We start from the raw sequence: 23,770 nt of genomic DNA, 5'->3' as shown, positions 1-23,770 counted from the left end.
TTGTTTTTGTCAAATCATGAACTGTAACTGATGGTCTGTAACTGTTATATCTTTGTGAGTACTTGAAACAATTATTCCATGAATTTCTGTCTATTGCATTTGTTCTTGCTTTCATGTGTGTTTTAGATTCAGTAGATTATTTCAATCCTTTGTTTTGTAGCTACTTTACTGTATTTGGTAAAAGTCCTCTATTAACAGATAGATGATGCATGTATATGCTATTAACAGTAGGTAGTGAGTCAATTTTACATATATGTATGAGCGTTAGAATACTGTGATTTTCAGCAAGCAACAGAGTAAAGGATTTGAGTGGTTTTTACGATTGAGTATTCTCATAATTGATTGTTCAACCATCATTTGTGTTCGATCTGCGAGAAAGATTGTATATGAATAAAGAAGCAGCAGCATTACGAGTCAGCCCGACTAGATTTTGTTATGGCTTTGTCTAACTTAATATTTAGTTGTTTAATGTTTTGGATCATGGACATTTTATTATTTAGTTTCTTTATTCTTCTCAATTAGTTTATGGGTTCGTAATTTGGATTGGATTTTAGACTAAATTAGTTTCAGTCTTGATTTCAATTGGGTACTTTTTTCTCTTTGATTTCTGCTAATTTTATTCAATTGGGTATAGCATGAGAAGTTTAGGCATATTTGATCGAGTGAGCGATTGTGTATCATTGATTTCCTATTATAGTTTGCATAATAGTGGCTTTTGGGTTTTCAGAGGGCAAAACCATTTATTTTCTACGGACGAAAAGAAAAAGAGAGGAGACAAAAGAACAAAAATGAAAAAGCAAGAAGAGAACAGGGAAGAAGGGAAAAAAGAAGAGATTCAGAGGAAAAAAGAAAAGTGGGGAGAGGAAGAATGAAAGAAAGAAAAGTAGTGGATTTTACGTACTACAAATCATCTATTGGAATTGGGTTTATCACATGACTATGTGGTGGAGGCCGGGGCTACACGAAATTTTGAACCTTGGCGTAATGAGGATGAGGTATTGGAAGGAAGCGTAGTGCTTATTAAATGCGTTTTTTGTTTCCAGATTTTTTATGTTGTTGTGTACATTGTTTGATACTTTGATGACTCGATTGTATATGCTGTTTTGTTTTCAGGAAGCGGATGAGGAGAAGCAGAAGAGGGAGATGCCATGAAATCTTTGGAGAACATATGCTTGGATTCAAAAAGGGGGATGGATACGCTTGCCACTTTGGATGAGATGAAGTCCATGAAGGTAGATGCCTCAGTAGTTGTTACCAGTACAGGGTAAAAAGTTTAAATCTATACATTGGTAGTGTTCTAATTTATAGAATTTGAAAGGACCATCCTTCAGATTATTTTGTGCTTACTGATTGTTGTTCATGAATCAACCCGTACTTAGGTGGAGAATCAAGGTTTAGGAACGATATATGTATTACTTGATGCTGGTTGAGAGAGGATAGATCAGATTACCTTGCGAAAGGTTTCCTGAAGGTACATTGTTATTGTTTCATTCTTTATCCTTTTATTGTTTGGCCTTTTTTTGTGTGATTCTCTTTCGTGATACTCTTTTTTTTTTTTAATTTTACATGTCACAAATTTGTTTTGAGATTCTGTTCAGAGGTTGCTTTATTATTTGTCCAAGTTTTAATTTGTTCCCATAATTGTTGTATGTGATTGATATTCAGTTCATGCTACATTTTCTGATTTTAATGCAATTTACAGTCCCTGCAACACTAACAGGTTTGCTCAAATTGGAGAATGGATGCCACATGGATTTTGTTCAAACAAACTTCGCTTGGTTCTCCCCGCCAAACTTCTACACAAAAGTTAGTAGTGTGCTTGAAATTTCAGTTTCCTATTGGAACTAAAAGAAATGTGATTTAGATTTCATAGCACTTGGGAATTCATCAAAGTTTGGTTTCCGATTAAAGGTTTGAACTTCCTTGCCTCAAGAACTTCAATAAATAAGTATATTCATAGTGCTTAGTGATGATTAGACATATAGTTGCTTAATAATTAATGTAATTTGTGATCATAGGAAACAAGAACAGCATGATGTTATAACAAAATCAATAGTTAATGCACACTATGAAGAAGGTGATGTTGTTTGGTGCCATGACTACCATCTTATATTTCTTCCAATATGCTTGCAGGAATATAACAACAAAATGAAAGTCGGTTGGTTTCTCCACACTCCCTATCCTTCCTCTGAAATTCATAGGACACTGCCATCATGATCAGAGCTCCTGCGCTCAGTTCTTGCAACTAATTTAGTTGGGTAAGTATTGGTTACACTACTCAATGTGCTTTACTTTGCCTAAGATAGTTGATATAGAGTGCCACTTGATAGCTAGCATATCCTTTGAATTATGAAATCTGTCAAGAATATCAGCAAATAACTGATAACTTTGCAAGGCTTTGATGATATCTGACCATCATGCTTGATGCATAATATTAACGTTCAGCCATGATAATAGTATGGTCTTATAGTGCTCAAGCTATGTTCTATTGCCACATAATTTTCTATTACTGACCATGATATGTGGACATCACATGGCTAGAAGCCCCTGATTATATTACTCAACATTTTCTTATTTTCTTTTTTGATCAAGTAAACTAATACTGTTGTTTCTCTCTCGAATTATGTTATGATTTATGAACATCTGGAATAACCATCGATGAGTGGTAACCTGTAATAGGTTCTGTACTGTTATATTGTCATTCCATTTTTGTTTCATCACATTATAAAATGAGTTTCAAGGCAAGATAGTTTCAGCCTGTTTTGATGTTATAATTTCAGAGTGGATGGGATACATGCTTCTATATGAGGTAGCTATCAAAAATTTTGTATATTATATTCTTAAAATGTTGGTTATTGGATTGTATAATTACTGCTAGTTTATAACTGTGCCTCTGAATATATACATGGGCATATATGGTTCGAAATTATTTTGTTGACATGCTTACTTTTCAACAGTGTGGTTGGAAGTGTCATTACAGTCATAGATCGCTGGCTAAAACCCGGAGGTCTTGTACTTCCTTCAAATGCAATGGTAATTTTCTGTCTCTTTGGTGTTTCAATTGTTGTGGCCTGTACATCTTTAGTTATAAATACACGGTTGCTGCTTTAATGTCATTGAATTAACAATCATATCAACCTCATATGTTGTTAACTTGTGGATTATCAACTAGAGTACGTATGCAGCTTCGTCAATATATTTTTGTACAACATTAGATGCTAAATGAATTTGGTTCTGTCATGCTGATTTTGTTGTTGACTGCTTGCAGTTGTACATAGCACCTATATATTCATGTTGCAGGTTTCATAGCTATGTATGCTACACTTTCCAGTGGCTTGATGGATTGACCATGCTCTTTGAGTTGAGATCTTGCCTCTTGTATGAAGGATGAGGTATCCTTTTGGAAGGATGCGGTGTTCAGAGCCATCTCCTTCACTAGTTCTTCCAAGGACTTGCTTGAGGATTGTTGAGGAGGATTTTGTTGATAGACTTGCTGCTTGGCCCCTTGTTGGAATCCAAGTGGTCCATTGTAGACACCTTGAGTAGGTCGAACCACGTTGTCATTACCGCCCCAACTGAAGTTTGGGTGATCCTTCCATCCCGGATTGTACGTGTTCGAGTAAGGGTCATATTTGGGCCTTTGTTGCCTAATGTAATTCACCTGTTCCTCAGACATAGCAGACATAGGACATCTAACAGTAGTATGATCAGAATAGGAATAAATAGAGCATACCTGAGGTGTTGCCTGAAGGCCATTGCCTAAGGGGCAGTCATTAACATGTCAAGCTTTCTTTCTACAGCCACCATTTGGTTCCTTGAATCAACTTCATACACTCCACATCCTCTTGTATGTTTATCCCTAGCCTTGATCAGTTTTATTCATGAAAGTGCCCCCACACACAGAATCAACGCTGCCCCTATTAGCTATGTCTAATCCATCATAGAAAAATTGGACAAGGTCATTCAGACTGAAGTTGTGATGGGGACACTTCCTCTGCAACTCCTGAAATTCCACCCATGCCTCATATAGTGTATCTCCATCCTTTTGAGTGAAGTTCTGAATTTCCCTCCTTAGTCGTTTGGTCAATTGAGCGAGGAAATATTGTTTCAAAAACTTCTTAACCATTTCATCCCAAGTTGTGATGATACATGCAGGTAATGAGTACAACCAACGTTTTGCATCATCTTTTAAAGAAAAGGGAAATAAAAGTAACCTAAGTCCTTCCGGTTGGATGTTTTGAATGGTTTGCAGCTTGCAAATATCCAAGAATTCCCTAATGTGAACATTAGGATCCTCAGATGGTGTGCCCGAGTACTTAGGCAACGAGTTCAAGAGCTGCACAAGAATAGAGAAGGCCTGATTGCCCGGTGGTGTGTAAGCTATGCATGAAGGGGATTCCGAAGCTGTCGGAACAAAAGCATCCTTCAATGCCATGTCGAGTCTTGGGGGTTCCTCTTCGTCCCCGTGAATTGAATGCCCAGGTAAGTTTGGTGGTGTGTTCTCCTCCTCCTCCCCTTGTGAGGAAGTAGAACTTGCCGTTGTGTCGTGAATTGGCAAACTAGTTCCCTTTGTTTGCTTCCTATTCGACTTGCAAGTGCGTTCTATCTATGAATTCAAGGGGGTAAGATTGCCTTGAGCAGTTCTACGAGTAAGCATACACCTGAAAACATAAACAAAGAAACACTAAGTAAGAAACTAAAACAAAAATCAAATTAAACAAACTAGTAGAAGCAATTAGAATAAAAGTAATCCCCGGCAACACGGCGCCAAAAATTGATAGCTAAATTTATAAGCTATTGATTTTCCTTATTCTCCTGCAAATATTTCCTTATTCTCCTGCAAGTATGTCAATTGTAATATAGGGAAATAAGAGTCTCCCGCAGAGGATTAAGTTAAACTAAAAGCTTAAACAAAAGTCACAAAACGTGACTGCAGTTCCTACTGAACAGCAGTAGAAAAACAAACTAAAATCATAATCAAAACAACCCAGAAAAATATGAAAATTTACATAATTGTACTAGACACATAATGCGTCCAGCATACAAAATTTGGGAATTTTTGGAGTTCTTTTACTATGGAAATAAAATAAAGAAAAACAGAGAACAGAAAGAAAAACGAAACTGAAACAGATTTGAGATTGGTTGATATCAAGATGATGAAACTAGCTAGGAAGGAAGTATCCACCTCTAACTATTACTCACAACACACTTTATCCAATTTACTTCCAATTAACTTAGTTGAAGACGCTCATATTGGCTCGGTACGCTTGAACACAACTTAATACTCTTTCTTATTTTGTATGCTAGGCAGGAAGTGCTCTACACCTAGAGTACTATTCCCAAGCAATGCAGCCTAAAGGTATGCTTATTAGATTAAACATGCAGAGATCATTAAGTTTGAAAAGAGTTTGAGCAATCACTAGGCATCGCAAATAACTTAGAGCCTTGCTAAACCTAGGGTTTTGTTTACTTGCTAGTGAAAACTACCAATTACTTCTCTAGACAATTTGAGGAATCCAACTACTGATTCAGGCATCAAACAATCAAAGTATTAGAACCCTAGCATGCATACTAAGTAGGCCTCCAAAGCACACAAACATAGAATTCATCAATGAGAAATCGGTAAACAAAACCTCAACTTTATTAATTGGAAAACAAATTGAATGTCAAAGCATGTTATGGATCACGCCTAGGGGCTTCAACTACCCCCTAACTACTGGAAATTTAGTTACACTTAATGAGAATAAAAAAAACAAAGGAGTTCATGGAGAAAGAAGACAACAAAAATAAGAAAATTAGAAAATACAGATCAGCGATCGATCTCAGGAATTCCAACGATCGATCGTTTATGGTGTGATTCTACAATCTTCATTCTCCTTCAGCTCTGGTACATCTATGCTTCTTCGTATGTGAGATGATCTGGTTCTTCAACGTCCAAGGAGAGATTTTATTCAGTTTGTAACTCTTTCCTTCTTTCCTTTTGGGACTCTCCCTCCTTGGCTTCAACGGTAATCCCCTTAGTTATGTTCTGATTGAATCCTATCATTGACATCCTTCTATCCAATAGGAGCAGCTAGCTAAGAGAATTAATTGCTGAATATCTTTTCCTTCATATTGCCTTAAACTTCCTTGATTCATCAAGAGTCCACAATTCTCCATCGATTGCACATATCTCCTTCCTTTTGCTCTTATTTCTTTCCTTACTTCGGAAAACCTAATAAACATAAAAACAACTAAATTAACCAAAAAATAAGATAAACTAACAAAGTAAATATGAAATTAACAACATTATTATCGCATAATTATGCTCCTATCACACAACCACAAAGGCCTGACATCTTTTCTATTCGCAAACTTTAGTTAGATGGGCCAATTTAATAGAATACTAAGTATTAACTTCACACACTTCCCATTATATCACATAATGTCACTGAATCTAATAAATTTCTACCTGCTTCAATCTGCTTATATCCTATCGCTGTCAATGCTGCAGCTGTGTTTACAATTTCTTTCGAAAATCTTGAGCATAAGAATTATGAAAAATGAGTTTGACAGATAGAATAAGTTTGGCACCAAAGAGAAATAATAATACCTCAAAAAAATCAAACATTTTAGATTAGCAGGACAAGATGTTGCCAGACTTGTGATCCAAGAGAGAAAAACAAATTAGCAGGTTTCATTGTGATGTCACCTATAAAATCAAACTTTGTTCTTTCCCAAAATGTGAGATCAATACACTAACTATCATCACATTGAGTACTACAAATTTTTTCAGCCATAGTTTGAAGTCAAAATTCTACAATGTAAACAAAGTTCATGTATGCCTTTCCTACACAAGTAGACCTATATAGTTTCTCAAGTTGTTGATGTCTCTGCCTCTCAACCTCATCTATACCCACCCCCCCCCCCCCCAAAAAAAAAAAAAAACCAGCTGAATTATTGAGCAAAAACAGACACATCCACCTAAAAAAAAATTGATATTCAAACTATGGATCCGCCAACAAGTAAAACTCCAAGTTTATACAAACTTTTGTAGTCAAAATAGTTCTCTAAGCTTGCTATAGGCTTATATGCATAGTCTCTCTGCTACTTTTCTGGGTTCTATATCAAAATCAAAATAAAAAATAAACAAAAATAAAATTAGAAAAATGAAGAACAAACCTCTTTCCTGCGAACACTAAAATGCAGCCAAGGGAACCGGTTCTTCAATCCACTAGAAGAGAAAGTTAGGGTTTATCTATATACTATGAATTAAATTCGGTTCCTTGAAAATTGTTGAAGTAGAAGTTATCTGATGCTTTGCAAGAGTCATATTTTGATGAAGTGAAGTCGATCTGGCTCCAATCTTATAGTAGAAGCTTGCTGCCATACCTTATAGCCATGTGAGGGGGCCGGGATGGTATTGCTGACAAGAGATGTCCTAGAGGGGCAAAAATTGTAAATATTGGAAGCTGTTTAGCTTCAGCATTGGGCCACCCACATTCGGTGCCAAGCCTCATAACAACTCACTGATCCGATTAGTGGTGACAAATTATTCTCAAAAACCACTCTTTCCAAATAGTGGCCCAAATCAATGTTCTATGGGCAATTTTCTAATACTGTAAAATATCCCTTCTAAACAAAACCTAGGAAAAATCTCCCCTTTCTCCCTTTGCATGAAATTTAATGAAGAAATGAAATATTATATATGAGATATATGTCAATGACTTATTTATAAGAACTCATTACTTTACATGTCGAATCCTCATTACTATGGAACGAAGTGAATTAATTCGTGTGTTTGTGTGTGTGTGGGTATATTAAGCTCAACTTTAGTCGAGTTCAACTTATTCGTGCAATTCTTTTTGCTTTTCCTCTTTTACACTGAGTTGTTTCACTACTAGCATTAACAAACGATACTTTTGACTAATTATAATAGCACTGCCTCTAACAAGTAACAACCCAGATTTGATGTCAGAGGTCTATAATTGCATGATGGTGCTTAACAGCAACTTGAAGATTCAAAGTAATTCGATCACCTCTACTCAATTTGTTAGCAGTTAAAAACTGAAACAACAATTGGCAGAAGGAGGGGATGAATCCCACCGGTGAACACCCAGATAAACCAAAATCAAAGAGTGAAGACAACTGCGTGTGATTTATTCCTATTACAAAGAGGCAAAACTCTTTCCATATAGGTTTTCCAGACAAGTACGTACACGACTAGCTAGTACTCGATAGTGATCGAGCTGAGATGCAAATCAAGTAGATCATGGTTTCAATACTGATAAGGACTTGATGCCAAATCCACCATCAACCACCAAATTATGGCCGGTGACAAACGCCGAGTCCTCAGACGCCAAAAACACCACCGCATCCGCCACATGTTTCTCCATCAGCGGCCCATCTCTTCCGATATAAACCGCTTCCATCATCTCCTTCAGCTCTTCCGCCCCAATCTTAAAAGACTCCGCCACCAACGGCGTCCCCACAATACTCGGCGACACGCAGTTCACGCGCACACCAAGCGGCGCCAGCTGCACGCTCGCCGACCTCACAAGCCCCAGCACCGCGTGCTTCGACATCGTGTAGTCCGTCACGCTCTCCGACCCGCAGTCAGCCAAAAAGCTAGCCGTGCACACTATGCTCCCTTTCACACCCTTCTCCACCATCGCACGCGCCGCGTGCTTCACACAAGCCGCCATTCCGCGCGCGTTCACCTCCATCACCCTGTCGTACCCGGACAGGTCGAGCTCCAGCACCGTCTGCGCCGAAGCGCTGGGTATCCCCGCGTTGCTGTACATGACGTCGAGGCTGCCGTAGTGCTTGACCGTGAACTCGACCAGGGACTTGACCTGATCCTCGTCGGTGACATCGCAGTGGACGTAGGTGCAGCGGTGGGAGCCGATCGATGCAGCCACTTCTCGGCCCTTGGCGTCTTGGACGTCAGCGATCACGACGGCGAGAGCGCCGTGGTCTGCGAAGTGGCGCGCCGTGACTGCTCCGATACCGCTGGCTGCGCCGGTGACGATGGCCACCTTGCCGTGGAGCTTCTGCAGCGGTGATGGTATGGGCTGTGTCATCGTGTTTAGCTATATCTAGTAGTAGTAAAGCTACGTGACTGTATGGCTGGCGGAGTGTTATAATTTTTAGAGAGTGGAGTTACGACACTTACACATCTACCCCTTTAACCTCGTTGACTACTTTTCAATTTGGACAGATGATACTTTGCATGAAAAGAAAAAGCAGGAACACGTTCCTCCTGCCCTTTCAACAATCAACACCTACCCAAATCCATACCGCACGTTACGTTTATTCACTGCTACAAATCCATACCTAACCACGTTGATCAACACCGCACGTTTTATTCACTGCTACAAATCCATACCTAACCACGTTGATCAACACCGCACGTTTTATTCACTGCTACAAATCCATACCTAACCACGTTGATCAACACCGCACGTTTTATTCACTGCTACAAATCCATACCTAACCACGTTGATCAACACTGCACGTTTTGTTCACCGCTACAAATCCATACCCAACCACGCAAGCTAGAAATTAATGTATAGGGGGGCTGGTTGTCGGTGGAGTGGGCGTTGATCTTTGGTTGGGTTGATTCAATTTTGCTCACCGAGTTTATATCAAAGTCTGGGTTTATATCGAAATTTGAATTCATCTTGAATCGTTTTCAAGCTCAGTACCCATCTGTAACTCCCATTACCATCCCACTACAATCCTTATTCTATGATAAACCGTGTGTTAAATGTAATAAGATAAGAGAAAATAATCTTAAAACGATTTCACAAAGCGCATTATTGATCTGAGAACCGTATATTGATCAGATTTCAGATCTTGGTCTCCTAAAGGAGGGACGAACACTACTAGAAAAACCTCCATCACACATAGATGAGAATCCGTGTGAAATTAGAGTATTTCATAGGGAAATTCGTGTGAAAACATTAATACACATCACTACTAAAAACAATTGCAATTGCTTCGGAAATTTGCGACGGAAAAGTGGGAAATCAGAGTATTTCATATGGAAATTCGTGTGAAAACATTAATACACATGTATGATACAACGATGGATTAATAATCCGTACGTATTTCTGGCATTGCTAATAATCCGTACGTATTACTGAGAAACTAAAATCAGTCATACACTCGGAACAATTACAAAGATGAATCAAGGTAGCTGATTCATTACTGTATGTTGGAAGCAGAAAGGTGAAAACATATATTAGTTTTGTTGCTGACGATAGATTTGAGAGAAAGAGAGAGAGAGAGAGAGAGAGAGAGAGAGAGAGAGAGAGAGAGAGAGAGAGAGAGAGAGAGAGAGAGAGAGAGAGATTAGATTACAAGAAATAAATTTGACAGAGAAATTCAGAGAGAGAGAGAGAGACGGAGTACCATGGTGTTCCGAGAGAGAGAGAGAGAGAGAGAGAGAGAGAGAGCGAGATTTGTAGCTCTGAGCGTCTCGGCGGCTTGGGGATTTTTTGCAGCAGCATAAGCTTAGAAGGTGAGTGGAATTGGGAAGGATTGGGTTTTATATGGGGGGAGGGACGGATGCCCTATATAAACCAAATGGCCTTCAATTGTTGTAAATTTGTAATTCCTACCCCGATTTTTTCACTTTTTTTTGGGCCACAAGATTTTCACTACTTTCACAACAATTGTGACAAAATGATAAAATATATATATAATATATATATATATATATATAATTGAAATCTACAATTGTCACGATTTTCACTACAATTGTGACAAAATAAAAATAATATATTTAAATAAGGGATAAAATCTGTTTAGTCCCTATAGTTTGCCTCTATCATCACTTTAGTCTCTAACATTCTAATTTAATTTAAAAACTCATGACCTCACAATTTCCCTCCAATAGGTCCATTCCGCGTCAAATTAAGAGTTGACATTGGGTGAAATGTCCAATATACCCCTTTGTTATTTCTTTTTCCTTTTTAATTTCTTTTTTTCCTTTTAATTTTTTTCTTTTTCCTTTTTAATTTCATTTTTGCTTTTTCTTCTTTTTTCCTTGTTCCTTTTTAATTTTTTTCCTTTTTAATTTCTTTTTTCCTTTTTTCTTTTCTTTTCGTTCTGCCTACTTTCTCCTTCCTCAACCCACCAATCCCATTCCGATCAAACTCCACAACCCATCTGTTTCTCTCCCCAAATTGAAACCAAACCCAGCAAAGACCTAGCTTGGCGGTGTATAGATGGACATCGAGCAAAAGCAAGAGGCTAGGAGCTGATCGATCACTTCTTCACCTTCTTTGAAGCCATCTCCCTCTGTTGTCTCTTAGCGGATTCGCCCTCGTCTCCATCGTCGCCAACATCATCTCTCAAACATAAGTAGATCCCAATCAGCTCGGAAATTCGCCGCTCAACCACTCCCCTCTTGTTTTCACAGCCTACTTCTCTCTCTCCCACTCAAATCCCACTTCCTCTCTCCACATCAGGCCTTAATTTGGAAACTTTTCACTGAAACTACCATTTTTTCAGACTCTAAGGTTTTTGGGTCTTGCTCAAAATAGTGATTTGGATTTTGGGTCTGGTTGAAATTGTGGTTTTTGATGGCCAAGTTGACCAAAACTAGAAGTGACGATGAAGAATAGTGACGGAAAAGAAAAATGGCCGCCGGCGTGGAGAACAATAATTGAGATTTCGGGTCGATCTGGATTAGTTCGCCGACGTGGCGCTACTAATGCAGCACGATATGATGGTCATTAAAAAGGAAAAAGAAAAAAAGAAAAAAAGAAAAAAAAAAAAAGAAAAAAAAAAAAGGAAAAAAGAAATTAAAAGGGAAAAAATAAAAATAAAAAAAGGTAAAAAGAAATTAAAATGGAAAAAGGAAAAAGGAAAAAGGAAAAAGAAAAAAGAAAAAAAAAGAAATTAAATAGGAAAAAAAGAAAAAAAAATTAAAAAGGAAAAAGAAAAAAAAAAGGAAAAAAGAAATTAAAAGGGAAAAAATAAAAATAAAAAAAGGTAAAAAGAAATTAAAAAGGAAAAAGGAAAAAGGAAAAAGAAAAAAGAAAAAAAAAGAAATTAAATAGGACAAAAAGAAAAAAAAAGAAATTAAAAAGGAAAAAGAAAAAAAAAGGAAAAAAGAAATTAAAAAGGAAAAAGAAATAACAGAGGGGTATATTGGACATTTCACCCAATGTCAACTCCTGATTTGACGTGGAAGGGTCCTATTAGAGGGAAATTGTGAGATCAGGGAGTTTTTAGATTAAATTAGAATGTCAGAGACTGAAACGATGAGAGAGGCAAAGTACAGGGACTAAACAGTATTTAGCCCTTTAAATAAATTTTGAAATTTTTCAGTACGGAATTCCAATGTCCACTCCGAGTCCAAAATATATAGGATTAGATGCATCTATCGAGACGAAGTAACTTATAGCTATGTCGTGATCTGAGTGTCTAGTGAGAATGTAGCACACAAAGAAGGACTAAATATTGTTTAGTCCTTGAGCTTTTGACCATAAAACACTTCAGTCCCTGACCTTCTAATTTCACACGTTTAGTCCCTGTACTTCAAAATTTCAGACCAATAGGTCCTTGCAGTCTAAAAGTCGCAGTGAAATGTCTATTATGCGCTCAGTTATTTTTTTTATTTAATTAAATTTTTTTTTTTTTGGAAAATGAATTTTTTTCCCTTTCTTTCTTTTTATTTATTTTTTTCTGTTTTTTTTTCCTTTCTTTTTTCCTATTTGAAAAAAAAAAGAATAAATAAAATAAAGAAAAAAGAATAAATAAATAAAAGAGAAAGGAATAAATTTATTTTTTTAAAAAAACTGAGGGCATAATAGACATTTCGCCGCGACTTTTAGACGGCAAGGACCTATTGGTCTGAAATTATAAAGTACAGAGACTAAACATGTGAAATTAAAAGGTCAGGGACTGAAGTGTTTTATGGTCAAAAGCTCAATGATTAAACAATATTTAGTCCTACAAAGAATTTATGGAAAGAAAGAAACGAATTGGGATATTGAAATTTCCAGAGAGTTATCAAAAAGACTTCACACACATATTTGTGTGAAACAAAATGTTTTTGGAATTAATGAGGTGTGTATAAATATGTTTATTAAATTTTAAATAGGAAAGTAGTTTTTATTTTATTTTGAAATTGTTTAAGGAAAACTGCATTGGGAGAGAATTGAGTCGTGCTTTCTTTGATAATAGTGGCATCTTTATATAGAGGATTATAAGACATAGAATCAGAGTTGTACAAGAAAGATAATCATACAATTAATCGGATATCTCCGAGAATATCTCTAATTCTAAAGCCTATTACAACTAGGTTAAGTAACCTAGAGTTTGGCCTAGACACATATTCTGGATTTACTTGAACACTCCCCCTTGTGTCGCCCAAATGTAGTGTTTTTCTCGTTGTCTTATTAAAAACCTTGCCAAGTAACAAAAACCCTGTGGGACAAAAATAACCTCGGTCGAAGGGGAAAAAGAGCACAACACACCCTTCACTTTTTGAGACCATACATGTGGACACCTCATCCTGATGTCTGTATCTCCCCCTGATGACTGCGGTAATTGGAGTTTGGATAACTTCCGCAAACGATGCTGCCAACATGTTTCTCGAAAGTGGAATTTAGGCAATGACTTAGTGAGCGAGTCTGCCATACTGTCCTCAAATTGAACCTAGTTCACTTTGATCCTGAGGAGAGTCTGTTGTTGCTGATTATGCTTGGTGTTGTCACTTTTGATGTAGCCTTGCTTCATTTGTGTAAAACAAACAACATTATCCTAAATGCTCGTAGGCTCATCTGTGGTAGACTTCAAACCACAATTGATCGAACATGCGTAATTATGGATCCAATCCATAAACATTCACGAACTACTTTGTGAAGAGTAATAATCTCTGCATTGTTCGAAGATATAGCGACTAAGGTCTATTCTATAGACCTTCAAGATATTACGGTATTTACCTATGGTGAACACTTAACCAGTTTGGGAATGACCTTTATGTGGGTCAACGAGATACCCAACATTAGCAAAACCTTCCAAAACACATGTCGTTTTGGGATAGGGATAGAGGACGCAGGCCAATGTTGGCGGCGTTCCTGGTGTGTGATGGGTCGGAATCCATCGTCTCTCTATAGGGATAGAACAAGCCCATATCAATCGTACATCTCAAGTACCGAAAGATATCTTTTACACCAATCCAATGGTGTCGTGTTGGCGCAAAGCTATAACTAACTAACAAGTTCACAACATATGAGATGTCCGGTCTTGTGCATTGAGATAAGTACAATAATGCGCCTATTGTACTTAAGTAAGACACTTCTGCCTCTAGCACATCTTCGTCATCATCCTTTGGAAGAAGAGGATCCTTTTCATGATCAAGACTACACATGATCATGGGGGTGCTTGAAGGCTTTGATCCTGTCAAAATGCCTAAGCATCTATCGACACGATGCTTAAGTTCCAAACCGAAACATAATCTTGTTCTCCCAAAATCCTTCATCTCAAACTCAGATTTCAACTGTTCGGCAGTTTTCCTTAACTCTTTAAGGGCTTCTAATGAAGATCATGTGTAATATGAACCACTATAGAATCCGAAATTTGTTATGGAAACGAGTGGGCATATCCCTTCCCAATCAAGTAGTCATTTTAGTGAGCGTTTCAACCTTTTTGTAAAATGCGCTCCATGGTCTAGAGCCACTTGACTAGGGTAAATGAAGTCCACCATGAACCTTCATGTATATTCCGTATCTAGATCCCTATAGAGATACGTAGTGACCACATTCGTAAGCTGCATGTTCAGTTATTCGGAAACTACTAAACTGACAGAGTAGTGGAATGCAATGACATTCACTACGAGATAATATGTCTCATCGTAATTGATCCTAGGGAGTTTTGTGAGAAGCCTTGCGCCATAAGGCGAGATTGCCATCTTGTTTTCTCATCACGCTTTCTAACGAAGACCTATTAGTCAATAGGTTTTATGTTAGGAGGTGTTGACATCACTGGCTCAAAAACCTTCCTCTTCGTTAGAGAATCCAACTTAACCTGGATCACATCTTTCCATTTAGGGCAAATTTCTCTTCGTTGGCATTCATTCATCAACGGAGAGTAACTCATGCGCAACGAAATGCGCAACTACATCATCAATTATAATGGAGTTTCTATCCCACATCTCATGTACAGTAGTGTAATTTTCATAGAGCTCTATATTCTCAGGAATATATTTTGACATTGAGGCGTCGCCTAACGATAACCATAATCTGAAAGATACTCATAAGACGGATTTTGAGTGTCGATGATCCAAGGATTAGGTTGTACCAAAGTATCCTTCGAACCCACGGGCCTCCCATGCATCCTAGCTGCGGTCATGGCCTATAACGCCAGACTGCCACTCTCTTTAGCGTAGGCGCCATGCCTAACTCCGTGTAGGGTGACGCTACGTCCTCTCGTAGGGAAGTCCATCTTTATAGGCATGTTAATTTGCAGCAGATATGTGTGATCTCGTCACTTCAGCAGGGATCGAGATGAGACATAGTGGGGACAGACCACAACAATTCCTGTTATTCCTGCTGAACATCTGTGTTCTTATCTCCCCCTAACGACGGGAAGACTATCTCATTAAAGTGACAACCTGCAAATCTAGCAGTGAGGAGATTGCCTATCAAATGCATTAATTGGGGGACGATTGTTGAAATCTCAAATCCAACGTAGTTGCCCATTCGTTTGTAAGGACCTATCATAGTGCACTGTGGCAGCACAATTGGCACATAAATGGCTCACTCAAAAGTACGAAATACTTGTACCCAGTCACTAGCTGTAACGCAGAGATACATTGAGTGACGGTAGGTCGTAAACGAATTAGCATAGCTGCATGCGATATTGCATCACCCCAAGCAGATATAAGGAGATTGGTGCACATTACCAATGTTCGGACTACCAATGTAGTCGTTTCCGCGAGACCTTTTGGGTGTGTTCATGGGAATACGATGTCCAACGTCAGTCCCATTGCAATAACCATCGAAAGTCTTCGATGTAAACTCTCTAGCATCGTCAAGTCCAATTGACGGAATAGGATGATTCGGGGAGTGAGCCCGTTGTCATATGATATTTGCTAGGAGTGTAGTATAGGCAACATTTACAAGTGGACAATGGCACAACATGTGGCCAACGTGTTTGCTTATCAACCAATATTATGAGATATTTAAACGTCCATAAGTTGGTTGAACTAATCCACAGAATCCCCATGGATTCTATGTAAGAACAGAATGAGTATTGTCATATCCTTTGCATAGGACGGTCTCAGTCCTAACTTCCCTTAAGGAATGGGCTTTGTAAAATGAACGAGAGGCCTTAGAATCAACCAATGAGGAATTTGGTTGGACCAAAGCATTTGAAACGCTATTTGAAGTAAAGTTGGTGATTGCAACATCTCCTGGCGCGTCATCACCATGATGTACGCTATCCATGGTGTCATGGATAAAGAATGTGCTAGCCCTAGGCTGGTGGTGGATGGCGGCGGGTGCCCTAGGCAGCTGTCATACTTAGTCCAGGAATCAATTTTTGATTCATGCTTCGTTTCACTCGAAAGAATGGATGTCCGTGTGAAGTCTTTAGTAGACGGATCATCATATTATGACAAGGATGAACTACCCTATCATGATAAAGTCATTATGTGTCTAAATCCAAGAGATCTTCTCTCATGACTTTATTGGATTTAATAGCTTGAATAGTAACATAAAGTCCACTAGAGAGACACATAAACTTCTCTAAGATGCACCTTTGTTCACAATCGTTAGAGGTATCACAAAGGAACTCATTTCCTATTTGTGTGTCTGGCCCTAGGAGCGTAGAGAGTTTTTGTGCAGTAATTAAGGTGTCATTTGGCAAGTGGAACTTGGGCTATTCCATGTCCTTGAATTAATTTTGATGGCCCAGCCATCATAGTCACAAAGCAATACTCTCAGAATCAAAATGGAGTCATAATGAAAAGAACTCGAAATTTTATTTATAAGCCAACGGAGTTACATCATTGTCTCTTTGACCAAAGAAAATCTAATCCAAAATGCTAGCTATTGCAAAACAATGGTAGTCGTCTAACTTCTTTCGGTAATTCCAAAATAAATGTGACCAGGTGAGTAAAGAGATATCAGTGGAGCAAGGCTCGCTTAAGTACCACTAATCTCATAACCTTCCTAGACATCACACTTACTTTGGGTGAGCCTACTTTGAAGAAAGACTAAACCATTGGCATCTACTACAAAAATATATGGCAATTGCCTATTACATCTCTTGGAAAGCTTCAAGGTGGGCGGCAGAGGTTTCTGAAATTTGAAGGCTACGAATTTAGAGTTTCAGGGCTAGGGTTTCATGCTGATAACTTGTTTTAGGGAAACGATATTTGAGAGAGAATTGTTGTGTGCTTTCATTGATAATAGAGACCTCTTTATATAGAGGATTACAAGACATAGAATCAGAGTTGTACAAGGAAATATAATCGTACAATTAATCGTTTATCTCCTAGAATATCTCTAATTCTAAACCCTATTAAAACTAGGTTAAGTAACCTACAGTTTGGGCCAGACACATATTCTAGATTTATTTGAACAAAAATAAGATTAACACAATTTTTTTTTTTATATCAACTCTAATTCATACGGAAGTCTATGTGAATGTCTAACACAAATAAAATAATTTTTAAAACATAATGAAACATTTACACGGAAGTCTGTGTGTGACCATAATTAATACGGATATTTGTGTGAATTTCACACGGAAATATGTGTGAATTTTCGCAGTCCCACTTTTACTTTTCATCTCACACGGAAACTGTGTGAATATAGTTTTGCACACAAAAATCTGTGTGTTTGCAGTGTTCTATACACAGAATCTTCTCCGTGTGAATATCTATGTGAACCAAATCTGTGTGTGATGGGGGGTTTTTCTAGTAGTGAAGACGACACGCTGGACATGGCCACCATGTTGAGATCAAGATCGAGAGATAGAGAGAGAGCAGCTACGATTTAGTTATGAGGATCTAGTTTGTTGAATCTTTAAAGTTACTGGGATTGATCTAAAAATAGGGAATATGATGAACAAAACAATTTGCTTAACATAAAATCTTTAAAAGAAAATGAGCTTTTTTTAAATTTTTTTTTACTATTTTTTTTTTATGGGGAAGACGTCAATTTTATATATGAATGAACTAGTTCATACATGGAGTAGCTACAGTGCTACTGATAGCTACAGGGACAGGCCCCTGCCGTACAAGATCTATATCGGAGTTGAGAGCTAAACTATCTAGCCCTGAACTATAGAAAACGGAAGCAGAATTTGACGCCCTGTACTTCTCACTTAATTTTTTATTTTGATTATTATGACTATTTTATTTTTTTATTATATAATTATATGTTATACAAATAAAAATAAAATAAATTAAATTAAAAACCGCCTAGGCTCCCAGGCGTCACAGTCCTTGTCACCGCCAGACTAACGCCTTGCAATTTTTAGAACATTAATTTATACTAATACCCCTACTGATAGTTGGAATGGTTCGACTAAAACGATGTACATACTAAACCTATAAATCCATACATAACCGCAAGCTAGTAATTTATATTAGTTATTTATTTATTTTTCAATCTTGAGAGAGTGGAGTTTTAAATTTGGAAATATCATCCACAATTGTGGAGCAAAATACTAAAACACTATTACGACACATTTATTTTGTTTCAAATTTTAATTTCACACTGTAAAACATTGTGGCTCATAACCCAATAACCATAAAAAATTCACAAACCATCTTTTTTTTCTTGTTAATGTAATTTTTTTTAAGTTATTGTGAAACAAATGGTGTAGCTTATATGTTGACTTGATACACCTTTACGCAAACGCACGTATCGTTGTCAAGATAGGAAAATATTATGCCCAAAGTTTATCGTACCACGGAGATTAGTGGCTAACCCACAATCCTTGGGTAATCGGAAATAAAGACACTTAGCAAACAAAGAAAAGAAAAAGAAAATAAATAAAAATGTTAATCTAAGGCACCAAGGCCTAGCAATGCTCGGTTTTGGTTCTCACCAAAGCCTAATCACAACTAAGAGCCTAGTGATGATTATCTACAATGAGTCGAAATTCAATATTTTGAGAGATGATTTTAGATTAACAAAATGTAATGAAATGTAAAGCAATTAATAAAAATGCAAAGAAATTAATAAAAGTGTAACCAAATAAATGGGAATGTCGGGTGCTAGGGAGGTTCCTTTACCAAATTTCATGTGTCGGAAGCTAATCTAATGTAGTTGCATATTTCCTATTTTGGCGGTAGTCGTATCCAAGGCGGTTCAAGGCTCAAGGACCTAAATTCCCTTTCATGGTATTCCTACTCCGGTTCAAGGGCCGTAGGGACTCACTTGGCATGAACTAGAGTCGGTTCAAGGGTCACTAATTCACATTAAGAGGCGTAGAGATCGAGGAATTAGACTACTAAGCTACCCCCCCCGCGCAATCACGCAACGGGTGTAAATCACCATGCTTATAACCCCTCGAATACGAAATTGAAGGTTTCTAGCTTAGGAATTAGAGGGAGTCAAGCCCCTAATTCCATCCTAGACATGCTCAAAATACAGACCCTAGAGTTGACTAGGCTCATAGACATGCATTTTAACTCAACAAAAATAGATATAAGCATCCATCATATGAAAATTACATCATTACATTAAATTAAACATATTTTACACAAAATTTGGGTTAGGGACACAACCCTAAAACCCAACAAGAAAATTACTCAAAACCCATAAATATGAACATCAAAGATACAAAATTCAAAGAGAAAAGATTATAGAAGTGTAGGAGAACACAAAGGTAGCCACAATAAGCTAGGGAGCTAATATGACTTCCCTTGAATTACAACTCCCACAAATACCTAAAGCTTGAATCTTGTAGCTTTTGATGAATCCTTGAAACTTGTGTGAGAAATTCTATGAATACCCAAAAGAAAACTAAAACTATTATGAAAAATGGAGGAGGAGGAGAGAGAGCAGCCCAAAGGGGCTGCCTCTGTTTTGGTTCGGCGCTGTTAGTCTGTTCTGCGCTGCTCTCCCTGAGGAAAAGAGAAATATCCCTTAATATAGGGTAGGTTTCGTGTCAAGGATGAAAGAGGGCTGAATGGGTAAGGAGGTCTGGCACGTGTCAAAGATGTATGCGTTAAGTGTGCTAGTGTGAGCAGCACATGGTCTGAAACGGTAAATGGATGTGGTTTAGCACATGGTGGTGAGAGAAAAGCCACACTAACATCAGAAGCCAAACACACGTGCACCATTTCCTTGTTGGTTTAATCAATCAATCATGATTGATTAATTAAACAATAACCCTTTATATATATATATATATATATATATATATATATATTCCTTCTCTCCTCATAATTTCAAGTGCATGGCCACAATTATGAATAATTTCATTCAGCTCCTTTTCTGACTTTGACCGTGGTTGACCGCATCAATAATTTCATTTTTTTCTCGAAAACTCCAATTTCGCAATATTTTCTCTCATTTCTGCAATTCCGCTTATTTCCTACACAGTAAATAAAAATGGATTAATTACATATTAATTGACATGAGAATTTGCTTATTTATAGTGTTTTAGATATAATTACACGCATATAAATGCGTATAATCACACCCCCACACTTGAACTTTGCTTGTCCCCAAGCAAATTAAATGAAATATAATCCGAAAATCTAATAACTCACAAACATTTATGCTTAAACATAAAGAAAATGCGGTATTAGCCTTTCCAACCATAACCCTCAGAGAACTAATTATGTTGATGACCATGAGTTCGACAAAGCATGACATAGAAATTATAAATTTGTAAGGCAATTAAGATACACATGTAAGAAATGCTCAAGTATATGCATGTGTAAACCATGTGTCACATCAATCCACCATAATCAAATAGACACATAGAAGACCCGATATAACCCACTAAACTCACATAGGTTCACTAAATATTACCGCTCAAGCTAGTGTTTAGGGGCTATATATATTTCACTCAAAAGTAATTTCACAACACGCGTCGCCATATGCTTGCTCTTCGATCTCATCTCCGCTAGGTAACTCACAACATTCAAGATTAAGAGGTCTTTTATTTGGTTGTAATGGGGCTAAGGGTAAGTGGTTAATAGAAATAAAGGATAAGGAAATACAAAGTCCATAGAAATCGATGAAGCAACTAACTCTAATCCCAATGTACAACCCACACTATACTACGTAATACTCTTTTTTTCTTTTTTCTTTTTTTTCACACAACTTACTACTTTTTTTTTTTTCTTCTTTTCTTTTCCTTGAACTTTCTTTCTATTTTCACACTTTTTTTTTTTTTTTGGAGAACTTTCTTTTCTATACAAATCACTCACCCTCACACTTATTCTTTTGTAACCTCACACTTTTGACTTTTTTTTTTCTTTTGAAGCATTACTCAACATAAAGTCATTCTCTCGAATCGCTTCATCAACTACCATGAAAGGGTTGGATAAAAGTGTTTAGGCTAGGTAGGAATTTGTGATGGTAATGAACAAAAAGGCTAAATATATACATAGGCTCAAAGTGGCAATCTAGTCTTAAATATTTTTGGGCACATGCTTCTTTGGCCATGGTGGTATATAGTCCTAATGCCTCCATCCTTTCTATGTCGCAAGCTAAAAGTAGCCTCGAGAGGTCTCAAGCAAGTTCTAGATACGCAATGTCATGAAATTGTACACACATGAAAGAAAAAGTGAATGAACAATGCATACACTATGAATATTAGGCTCAAAAACTCACAAATAAGGACATGCAAGTAAATCGAATAATCTATATGCTTCTCTAACTATGATGAACGAACCTAACATAGGCTATGTGCACACATATAATCAAGCATAGATCACATATACACTCAATCACAAAACAAATTCAAAGTCCTAGATCATGCTTAATCTATCCACAATCATAACAAGTTAAGTTCATGGCTCGTCATTGGGGTTGGAAAAGGCATTAACTACTAAAATATAATTACATAAAGCTAATCTAATTTTAATAATTCCTTTTTTTTTTTTTTAAGGCGCCCGAGCCCTCACCCCCATACTTAAAACCAACATTGTCCTCAATGTTGCAAAGTGAGCTCGAAAGCTAAATCCGTGTTGGATTTAGGCATGAGAGTGAAGTTCGGGCGAAAGCACAAAAATTAATATGAAAATAAAAATCTAAATGCGGAGTAAAGTTACGGAAAACCCCCTTTGTAGACACCTCCATTGCTCACAACCTTCGGAGAAGAAAATATGAGACACCAACCTCAAGGCACAAGGCCTTGACTTCCTTAACGTATGCTCCAAGCTAGCTCTAGGTGCTCATGAAAGATCGACTCCATTGAGAAATATATAGTGTCCAAAGAGCAATGCGTCAAAAATAGGCTACCAAAGAATAAGGACAAGGTCCTTCATTAAGCACATGGCCTTGATCACCTCCAACACACCTCACAACAGTCCTACAATGGCCTCCATTGAAGAGTTGAAGTGCAAGAAGTCCAACCACCCCGAGTGAACACAAACTAGTGAGTGCAGAAAGCTTCCAGCAATGACCTTTATATCTTCAAATGCCCATATCTCAAACTCAGAAAGAGATAAATACTTGAGACCACTTGGAATGGAAAGTAGACTCAGAGAGCTTTCTATCCATATAAAGGGAGCTACCTATCTCCAACTGAGATGAAAACCAAAACTGGTCAAAATTGCCGATCTGTCATGAAGTTTTCTGCTGACCCTCTGTCACCAAAACTGTAATATCTGAAGCTCCAGAGGTGCAAAGAGGGTGAGGCCAACTGGATACGAAAATAGACTCATGAATATATCTGAAGGTAAAATTTCACTGAAGTATCATATCTGAGTCAAACATCGTTGGCCTCCAAACTCACTAATCTGTTCTGCAGTTTCTGCTGTGCCCTGTTTCTGGCCCCTGTTTCTTGGAGCACCATATCTGAAGGTAGAGAGGTTAAAATGGAAAACTGTTGTACCGGCATATATAGAACATGTGAAGATACATCTCTGGAAAATTTGAGCTCCAAATAACTTGATATGTAGAGGATGTAGCTTCCCAAAGTCACTCTACAGTAGCTATTTCTGTTCTGACCCTCATTCATTGACCATCAAATAAAAAGATCTCCAGTGACTGAAAGTGGCTCAAATTTTGGCACAGAACAGTAGACATATAGAAGAATAGCTTCAGAAAATTTCAGCTCAAAATAGCATGTATAATGGAAACTATAGTCACCCAAATTCAACTGAATTTCCTGGACAGAAACTGCTCACTACCAAATTCATTCTTTCTTCACACTTCCAACTCCGAACACCTCCCATCCTCCAAAAAGATGACCAAATAGCCTTATTGATGCAAAATAAACCAGAAAATTTCAAAACCACCTAGGGTTGCCTCCCTAGAAGCGCTTGTTTTTAAAGACCCCAAGCCGGTCTATAGAACATGATCGTTGTCAAGGTGGATACTTCTCAAGTACGACCACCCTATTGTTTGGGGCTAAGGGACTCATTGATGTATCATAGAGGCAAGACCAAGAGCTACATAAGAATACTCCAATTGGTGGCCAAAAGTGTAGCTTCTTAATCTTCCCATTCTTCTCCATTTTTCTACTATGGATCAATCTCCTTGCCTTCTCCTTCTCAAGTGGTGTAGAAATGATGCTCATAGGAACAATAGGTGGTAGAAGCTCTTGCGAGTGATGGGAAAGGTTAAGTGCAAGA

At 37.6% G+C, this 23,770-nt stretch overlaps 1 protein-coding gene across 2 annotated transcripts; it reads right to left on the bottom strand.

The window, feature by feature from the left end:
* Positions 1–5,612: 5,612 nt before the first annotated feature.
* Positions 5,613–10,529, bottom strand: LOC112180784 ((-)-isopiperitenol/(-)-carveol dehydrogenase, mitochondrial-like). Of its 2 annotated transcripts, none has more exons than XR_002928492.2 (2): positions 10,396–10,529; positions 5,613–6,214 (listed from the first exon to the last, which is right to left on the bottom strand). XR_002928492.2 is itself a non-coding variant. In XM_040511667.1 (2 exons), the coding sequence occupies exon 1, from the start codon at positions 9,060–9,062 to the stop codon at positions 8,250–8,252; it is 813 nt and encodes a 270-aa protein (XP_040367601.1). In that variant the 5' UTR covers positions 9,063–10,332; the 3' UTR covers positions 5,884–6,214; positions 7,162–8,249. The 2 variants fall into 2 exon arrangements, 1 of the variants encoding a protein (XP_040367601.1); XM_040511667.1 differs by lacking the exon at positions 10,396–10,529 and adding an exon at positions 7,162–10,332 and having other exon boundaries at positions 5,884–6,214.
* Positions 10,530–23,770: the final 13,241 nt, after the last annotated feature.

This window comes from Rosa chinensis, chromosome 7 (assembly GCF_002994745.2).
Source record: "Rosa chinensis cultivar Old Blush chromosome 7, RchiOBHm-V2, whole genome shotgun sequence".
Taxonomy (NCBI): Eukaryota; Viridiplantae; Streptophyta; class Magnoliopsida; order Rosales; family Rosaceae; genus Rosa; species Rosa chinensis.
This window is presented reverse-complemented; position numbering and strand designations above follow the sequence as displayed.